The 10,346-nt window shown below is 30.0% G+C and overlaps 1 protein-coding gene across 1 annotated transcript in view; it reads right to left on the bottom strand.

The window, feature by feature from the left end:
* Nucleotides 1–6,451: 6,451 nt before the first annotated feature.
* The window catches only part of LOC103572224 (uncharacterized), a 42,401-nt gene continuing 38,506 nt past the window's right edge, over nt 6,452–10,346 (bottom strand). Inside the window, exon 2 of the mRNA XM_008550719.2 lies at nt 6,452–8,332. Within this exon, the coding sequence (XP_008548941.1) occupies nt 6,581–8,332 (1,752 nt within the window). The 3' untranslated portion in view covers nt 6,452–6,580. The remainder of the gene's footprint in view (nt 8,333–10,346) is intronic.

Genomic DNA, 10,346 nt, shown 5'->3' with positions numbered 1-10,346 from the left:
AAATAAAAGGAGATTGTCACGCACTCTGAGTGCATATGAAACGGAACCATACGCAGGACCAAGGACGTTCAGTGCCCTCGTCGGCCAAAAATACATGTGCATACCTAACGGGCTTTTCATGTTCTCCCACTTTTTATTTTTACCTTTTTATTTATTTTTATTTTATTGCAATGGGTACACGCCTGGATACTTTGTCTTCCATGGCGCCACACGTACTCCTAATTTATTTTCTTTTATATTTTATTCTTTTTACGATATTTTATTTTATCCGCATTATTTTTTATTTTTTTAAATTTGTAAGTGTGTATTTTATCAATACACACACATGTAAACATATATATACATTTTTTTTATCGCCTTCATCGTTTTGTAGTTGATCAAAAATCATGACAGTTCTGTTGTCTGAAGCTGTCAGCCCTCAGGCAGTATTTAATTTTTTATATTTGACTTCTAAAGTTGTAATCATTAAAATCTTTCACATATTTATATATATATATATATATATATATATATATATATATATATATATATATATATATATATATATATATACACATACATATTTATTTAATATTATTTTTATAAGAAGGAATAATGAATAATTTTATTTATGTAATCGCAATGAATAATTTATTGTCTTGATACAAATTATATTTAAAAAAAATTTTTTTTATGAATTTTTAAATTCAAAAATTCAAATTACATCTATCCAAACTTCAAGTATCTTAAATATTTAATAAATTTATTTTTGTTCAACAATTTTTTCTTTAATATTCACAAAGTAAAACTGTCTTATTAATATAGAGCTTAAATAATGATAAGAGTAAAAAAAAATAATAATTTACTTAAAGTGCACTTTGACATTGCGTGACTAAAGTCTTTATCTTGGCGCGGGATAATTTTTCACATGAATCGATCATTGCTTTTATTTTTTATCCCATGAATTATTGAACAAGAAAATTTCGCAATATTAAATTAGAAATAGAGTAAAGAAAATTGTTGTTATTAATATTGATTTAAATTAAATTAATAATGAAACTAGATGATTGATTGCATTTTATATTTCACTCAATTTAGTTATTTAATAATATGTATATTTATAGGTAACGTTGCACAATGAGGGTTGTTTACGACTACATGAGTGCGTGGTCAAAGTGTCAGGATTATCAAGATTACATAACATTCTCAAATAACACAGGACAATATGATCCTTCTTTTTGTTTTCTTATAATCCTTGTAGGACTTTTTACTTTATAAACACTCACTTAACTTAAAGCTCCATATATAACACTTTTAGCTGCATACCTATTCTGTATTGCGATTCTTCCCTTTTATTACATTATGTTAGTTGGGCCCACTGTGATATTACTTGTGCAATAACAACAGCAACAACCACAACAAGTAACTCGAGAGTAAATAAGTATGAGATATAATAATAAAATTCAATCGAATAAATATATAAAGCAAAATTTAAATGAACACGTGCAAATGTGAATGTATTTAAAGATGCTGAGAAAAATCCAAGCTATGCGAAATAATAATAATAATAATTTTTTTCAATAACCTACTTATTAAATAATTAAACACCACAAGTACACTTCAATAGTATTAATGGTAAATTAGGTAATTTATTAGTCAATAGTAAGGGAATTTTAAAATTGACTACGGGGATCCCTGAATCAAAATTTGGCCCTCACCTCGATCTCAAATAATCAACTTTGGTGAAGTTCACGGAAAAAAATGAACTATATAAATTGAGAAACGACAAGTAATACAATCATAGTGTAATCAGTAAATACTATTATACTAAATAGTAATTCTTTAATTTGTAAATTAAAACGTAAATAATTATAGGATAACTATTACAATTTATTGTTTTTGCAGGAAAATTGATATTTGAACTTAAAAATCGTAACTTAAACCTTAAAAATTTATGGCACATATAAAATTTATTATTTGGAGTATTGAAATTCCGTGTACCTGAAGATCGGAAGGTTTTTCACGAAAAAAATTAAAAAACGAAACGAAAAGTAAAAAGTCTACTGGATTTAGATTTCCAAAATATTTCGCATAAGTGCTATAATGTCAACCAAAAATTGCAAACATCCCCATCTACCTCTTACGTCACCTTTAAACAGTCAAATTCCATGAATTTTTTTAATTTTCGTTGCTCGAAAAATGTTCTGATCTTCAGGTACACGAAATTCCTTATCTTGACATTCGGGATCCGGGTTATAATTTCAAACACTAATTTTTAAAGTTTTTTTTTTCCGTGTTGTGTCTAATATTTAAACCATTAATATTTCAATTGAAATACTATAAATATGAAAAATTTCGAAAGCGTCGGAGTATTTATGTTTTGTCATTAAACAATATTGTAACGAAAGAGACACTCATTTCAAACATTTGAATGTCCCGAAAACAAATACCCTCTTCTTATTGAATAGAAACGCGACTAGAGTCAGTCTAAATGAACATTATTTTTCTTACCTTTTCTTTACCGCCGTAAATTGTGGTGTTGTTATTTCCAGTTTAAGTGTGTCGTTATTTTATTATAAGTGACTTATTAATTATAAGTTACTGAATATTACAATATATTATATTAAATTGAGCTGATCGATAACGTATGATCAGTGCCAAGTTTTAAAGGACAATTATTATTGGGAGGTCTATCGCCTGCGTCATCGTAAGGTAGTGATACTCAAGTATATTAAATCACGAGAATTTCCCTGGAGAACGCCCATACCTTGGGCCACATGGCGGTGATCAAGGTCCCCTAACCGGAAATTAATGACAGATATATTTATGCAAATTAAAATTGCAATAAGGAGTCTCGATTTATCCTTTAATTCATCGATCAAACTAAATTATACGTTATTTTATTGCCGCGATGCTCCAAATGATCACTTTTGGTCTCAAGTGTTTTAAAATAATACATAGTTTATTTTTTATTTTATTTAATAGCTTCAGTCTTGAATCTGAGGATAGTAGGAGAAAAAGAATCAATAAACAGCTTTTTAGAATAACAAAATGTCATACTGACCTGAATTTTTGGGTGACAATTTGCGTAGGTTGCGATATCCTACTTTTCTCTCGTGATTAGATTAAAATCTTAGGTTTGAGAAAAAGTTGAGCTTTTTTTTAACTAGCAAGAACTCCTTGATTAATAGTATCTTATACATCATGTGGAATCGGTATTATACTCCATTATGTCACTGGATGTATACAATAGTTTATGCAATGAATGCACGAAGAAACGCCGTTAAATGTCTAAAGTCAGCATCATGCAGTCAGTTATAAAAATGACTTACTTTATTATTGTCAAAAAATATTTATACTTCCGGAAATTGAATACTTTGTTTGATACTATTCACTTTAAAAAATTTAATTCGACAAAAAAAAGTCATCTTTGATGTTGTGTTGCATCAATTAATAGAGATATGTAAGGTTATAAAATTCAGCTGACGTTGCCTTGATCTACACATGCGTGAGCTGATTAATTAAATCCGCATGCGCATGTTAGGGATTTTGGTCATGTTAATAAGGCAGCTAAATTCAAAGAGACGTCGGTCATCCCTTATTAAACGAAATGATTTAAAACGAGTAAAAAAAAAAACTTTTAATGATTTTGAATTTTTGGAAATTTTTGAATCGCCCTTCTTATGGACATTTAACTCTCATATATATGAGAGAAAAGTGATAAATAAATCTATGGCTTGAATTACTGAGTAGGGACTTATTCCACCCATTTCGGTGGTTTAATATAAAAATGAGTCTTTTTTATATACTAAATCACTTTTTTGACCAATCAGGATTGAATTTTGATATAAAGTTTTATGAAGCTGACTTTAACCAGTTAGCGGCGTATTCTTCGGCATGAATTACATAAAATATTAAAAATGATGAATTATACACGGTAAAAAATCAGGAGTGAATTTGGAGTGATTACGGATTTTATTTCAATCCGAATTCATTCCGTCACTCGAAGTTTCGGAATTTTACAAAATATCACTTCGCATATAGAGTAAATTGGGAGTTTGTCTTTTCAGATGTTATTTCGGAGCAATCTAGATTTTATTTAAATCTGCACTCATTCCGATTTGGAGTTTCAATATTGAAATGAACTCCGCTTCAGAGTAAATTTCACTCCGAAGGGATTAAATAAATAAACAGTCATCCGCTCCGTATTTACTCTGCAAATTTTTTACAGTGTATTGATTGCTTATAGAAAAGTTTTCTTTACAATTATAAATTTATATTGTAATAAATAAATAAAATAGATAAAATAATTTTTTACAAATGACAAATTTATTACAAAACGTTTTTTTTTTTTCTAATGGTGGCACATTATTTCATGAATAATAATTATAATAACTACACTCATTTTTGATAATTTTATTGACTAAAATTACAAACGTATTATGATTTTAAAGTTTTTTTTGCTAATGATTAAGTATGAGCAATAATTAAAATACGAATGATTATTTTTTTTTTTTTAACGAATTGTTTAAATATTTGAATAATGATTTATAAAATAAATGAGTAAGCTTAATTATCATATTAATAATTACGCTTGAGCATTCTTGACTGTGTACAATTACAGATTATTTATACAAAATTACAATCGAGTATCAGTCGCCAATGGCTATACGTACATCGTACATACAAGTATTTTTAAAATTATTTATTCTACATACCTTTCATACATATTTATCATAATTACAATTAAAATTACTCCAATTTTATCTAAATGTAATACAATAAATTAATTTGAATTTATTACAATAATTAAATAAAAAAATTTTGTTTGATTAAATTAATTAATAAATATTTTTAAGAACACTTGTATTTCGAAGTTTACCATCACGTTTTTTAAATTTTACAATAGCACATTTAATCGTTCTTATAATTACTTCCAACATAAAAAATATTTATAAATTAAATTACATTCATCATATTAATGTTAAATATAAATAAAAATATCAATTGCAATTGCCGATAATTGCATTTCAAGCACCACTTTTACATTCACATCAAAAATTTAATTTACAATTTTTAAATATAAATTTTATATTCCTCATTAATAATTATAAAAAAAAAAAATTACGACAATTTTTTTTTTATTTTAAAAAAAACTTTATCCATCCACGATAATCACAACTTCAATTGCTAGATAAAAAGCAAATAAAACTATCTCAATAATTGAGGTAATGAGAGGAGTCTAAAATAATAATAATTAATAATCGTAATAATTAATAATTAATTAAAATAAAATAACAATTATGAACCCCCACAAAATTTCTCACTATTTGAGACTTTTGAATAGGGGTTTATTTAAAAAAAAAACTTACATTACATTTTACTTTGTTCTAATATGCATGCGCATAACAGCGGAAACGCTGCCGCGACAAGTTGGCTTTTGTATAATCCCGCGCCAAAAAAATGACTTGATTTCGACTTCTTTGACTTGCTTTCGACTTAATTAACTTGATTTTGACTGCTATAATTTTTGTAACTTCAATATGACTTTTTTAACTTAAAAATTTGAATCAAATTGAAGCCAAGATTGACTTGGATTTGACATCAATGATTTAAATTTAAGTCAAATCCAAGTTAAACTTGACTTCAATTTGACTTAATTGGCGTAAATCGGTACCAAGTAAGACAACTTAATCAACAGCAAGTCAAAACCAAATGTGTTTTTATATCTTAATATATGTTTTTGTTTTACTAAAAAAAGAACTTAAACTTGACTTGCTTTTGTCTTACTTTGTTTTCAATTTTCAAAATTACGCCGAAATCAAGTTATTTTTTTGACCCGAGATATCATATTTTTTTTTTTATTTTTAAAAATTTTTTTTCGGTGTCCTCTTCGTCACAGAAGCGTTTCTACATAAAAAACAACAAGACGCATACACTCTTGACTTGTATGCATCTTGTTGATGATGATCATTAGCATCGATAAATTTTTAATAATTCCACAATAACGAAACCTGATAATAGTATAAGGTAGGATAATTTTAACCGTAAGCTGTCACGACGTAACTCTACCGTGCGAAAGGGTAGATTGAACATCATTTCTCACTATATTAAACGATAATAAAAACGAAGCCTTCAATCTGGCATTATCGAGAAAACTTAATCTCGTGTTTCTGTATAATAATGAAACCGTAGGAAAATTGACCGTTATTGATAGATGCATTTTTTTTCATTTTTATTTATAAGAATCATTAATGATTCCTTTGATACCAATAAAAAAAATAATAATAAAATAGGAATTAACTAGCAATTGAGAATTATATCAAAATGAAAAAGGTCATATTGTCAAGGGTGAAAGGGAAAAACTCTTACATTCTATATTCATGTATATATATATATATATATATATATATATATATATATATATATATATATATATATATACTTATTTAATATTACAAGTTGAGGCAGTTGAGTTGGCAAGAGCGAAGAAAATAATAATCAGTCGTGTTCGTTATTGCCTATATGTAAACGGCATTTAAACTTCCCTTCATCATATTATGCTATAAAACGTTATTATTATTATAAACGTGTGTTTTTATTAAAGAGCAAGAAATTTCATCAATGCATCGTATATTAGCCGCGGATTTATGGTTCCATCAGCAGTGTAACGAACACCCCGTAATGAACCATCATCATGACTAACGACACCATATTCACCGACAATGAATCCATCAGGAGTCCGTTCTTCAACGCGATACTTGCGATAATTTCTGCCCTCAACAACGTAACCAACTTTGTTGTGGCCATCGTCTGTTCCGGCATCAACTGCCGATGATGAATTCGGCGCTTCTGTAACTCCTTGAGGACCATGGACGTTTCCATTGCTGCCAACACTTACAGCTTCATCAACTTCATAGTTTTCCTCCTCGGGCTCATGGTTAATTGGCTGACCGTCTAGTCCATAAATTTTACTTGGTTCGCTGTAGACCTTGGCAGGTTCACCGTAGACTTTAGCTGGTTCACTGTAAACTCTCGCAGGTTTTGAATAAACTTTTGATGGTTCTCCATACACTTTTTCAGGTTCCCCATAAACTTTCGAAGGTTCACTGTATACTTTTGAAGGTTCGCTGTAAATTTTCGAAGGCTCGCTATAGATTTTCGAAGGCTCCGAATAAATTTTTGATGGTTCACTGTAAACTTTTTCAGGCTCACTGTAAATTTTAGCTGGTTCGCTGTAAATTTTTGAAGGCTCTCCATACATACGTGAAGGTTTTCCATAAATTTTCGACGGTTGTGGATAAACTTTTGGTGGTTGGTTGAACAGAGAACTGTCATAATGTCTGCCAGCTTTACGGCCCTGTAAATGACCGACATTTTGAACCTCATGAATTTCCTCATTTTCTTCAGGTAATTCGTAACTCTGTTCAACAGGCTCTGAACTCGTTGCCATTTCCAGCGAGTCTTTGTGTTCTTGAGACTTCGGGAAACTTGATGACGTTGAAAATGGCACTGAGTGAGCGATAGTTGATTCCGGTGTTACAGATGATCTTGCTCGCCAACTGGTTCGCGGAAGGCCTTCGTCTACCGAAAACTCGCTGCGATTCGATTCCGACACAATATTGCTGAGTTCTTCAGTAACTAATTTTGCTGGAATTAGGGTCGAAGTCGTTTTAACTGTTGACGTTTTTGTGGGCGTCGAAATTGTTGAAGATTCAGCAGTCGTAATCATGGATACCGATTTAGCGGTACCAGTTGCTGCCAAATTACTACTGACTGGCGACAAAGATGAGCCGCTAATTGGCGGTCTGGTTATCATCGTCAGCTGATCATTATCGTAATGCTCAACTCTAACTTTGTAAGGCGTTGCCTCAACTGTAGATGTCACGCTAACCCCAATAACTTTTCTACTGACATTTTTTGATTTTGTTCCATTAATGACACGTAAAATAGTCGGTTGATGTGTCACCGAAATAAGAGGTTTCAATCGCACAACATCTTCAGTTCCCAATTCATCAGATGCATGGGTATGATCTCGATTATCATCCAAAGACTTGTGACTAACTGGATAAAGTTTCGTGCCGATTTCCCGGTGACTCGGTCGCGATGTCGTTGGCCTTGGACTCGAGGGCGCGCGTGATATCCGGTAAATGGATGCCTCACTCTGACGGGATTCAGCTACTGCATTGTCCTGTACCGTCTGTTGATTACGTCTGAAACCTCGACGCCGTGGTGTTGGTGCCATTGCACCGTTTATAAATACACTTAAGAATTCCGTCCCCGCTACAACGTCGTTGCGTTTTGCCGGAGCTGCATGTACCTGCTCCCATACGAATATTGCATCGAACAGTATCTGAAAAATAAAAAAAAATAAGTATAATTAATATCATATCATTATATCTTTTTACATGAAATGATTAATTACATTTGATGCAGCGTAAATTTTTTTTTAATGGTTTCAAATAAATTTTTATCGGCATTATAAATTAACTTGCAGTTGGTTTTAAATAATCTAATTAAAAATTCATAAAATGGTGTCTTTACAAGTAATGACAAGTGAAATAGGGTGTTGAACAAAGTCCTTGGTTGTTAAAAAAAATAATTCACGACTTTGCAGCTTGTTATAAAATTAAAGAGAAAAAAAAAAAAAATTAGTGTATGGGTATATAGAGCTCGTTCACGAGCTGCCGGCAGTCAACTTCATTGCATGCCTCATAAATCATATATATTGAACGAGCAAAAATCCGTGACACTGATACAGAAGGAAGACTAACTGTTTTCGCTGTTTCAAATAACAATTGCGTATTATATGTATGAGTGTATATATTATATATATGCATGTTTGCTCGAATTTAATTGAAAACTGTCAGAGATACTGTTGCTGTAAATTATCACGATGGACGTTTGTATATTTACTGTACTCAAAATATTTAACGTGGAGAGAAACTTGCGAGCGTAAATTTATAAGTTCATTTAAGAATAAAATTAAAATTAAATTACGCCCTCGCAAACAGTCATAGAAGTCGATTTTCGAAAAAAAATTAACGCTATTTATTTCCTTATATCATGGATGATATTCAGACAAAATTTCAAGTTTGTAAGTCTTTTAGCCGATAACTGTGGAAATTTTCATTTCTTAAGCCCCCCCCCCCCTCCAAAACTCCACCTAATCGATTTCTTACAAAAGATTTCACCGTCAATTTTTTAATATTGCAAGTAACGTTTATTTTAAACTGACTGTAAAAATTTTGGTTGAAAAACGTAAAGTTTTATTTCTACGCCCCCGTAGAACTCCCCAAGTTGAAAAATAATTCCGGATTTTGGCTTCAACCGTGGATTTTGGACTCATTTAGGTCTCATTCGGCTGTTTTTGTTGGATAAGTCTCAATTGAGTGTGAAATTTTTTCCTATACCATCATAAGAACTACGGCCATAAATTATGGGAACAGTTTCTATAATTATGGGAATGACACTTATAATTATATGAATGATTCCTCTAAATATGGGAATGGTTCCTATAGTAGTATGGAAACTATTTCCATATATTATGGGAACCATACCTATAATATTATAAGTACAATTCCTATATCATTATGAGAGCTATTCCCAAAATTCATAGCAAAAGTTCCCATGATTTTCTTTCAGTGAAGGATCAATTTTAGAAAAAAAAAAAAAAAATTAACAACATTATGAGTTATGAACGGTGAGTAAAATATGAGGAGTAATTTCGGAGTGAATGCAGAGTGGATGACTGTATATTTTTTTAATTCTATCCGATGGAAAGTTTTATTTAATATTGGAATTCCGGTTTAGCGCGAAATTCTCTTATAAAAGGAGTTTATTTTAATATTAAAATTCCGAATTGGAGTGAATGCGGACTTAAATAAAATTCTCATTACTCCTAATCTACTCTGAATTTTTTTACACTGTATTATTTTAAATTGTTTAAATTTATATCATTAAAATTTTTGAATTTATTTCATCATCATTATTTTATTTTTAACTTAATTTTTTTTTGTAAAAAAATCCTCTACTATTTGTCGGATTTTATAAAAGAGATATTAAATTTATTTTATCATCGCTGACCAAAGCTAAAGATATAGTTGTTAGGTTTTATTGCTGTCGAGAGGCAAACTATAAACAGTAGTTAACATTCGTGAATAAGTAAACAGAAGCCTTTGATAAAAAAAAAAAAAAACCCCCAGGCTTTGTCCAACTATAAACATAAATCATGATCAGAAATAATTTCTTTATCATCAAATATAAAAATATTCATGCTTTTATGGTGTAAGAGTGCTTATATATGTATTGTAAATTAGAAGATTTAAATTAAATTGACAAATATAATTAGTTTTCAACATTCCATG

The sequence above is a fragment of the Microplitis demolitor genome, chromosome 3, assembly GCF_026212275.2.
Source record: "Microplitis demolitor isolate Queensland-Clemson2020A chromosome 3, iyMicDemo2.1a, whole genome shotgun sequence".
Classification (NCBI taxonomy): Eukaryota; Metazoa; Arthropoda; class Insecta; order Hymenoptera; family Braconidae; genus Microplitis; species Microplitis demolitor.
The sequence above is the reverse complement of the archived record's forward strand: the minus strand, read 5'-3'. Positions and strand labels throughout refer to the sequence as shown.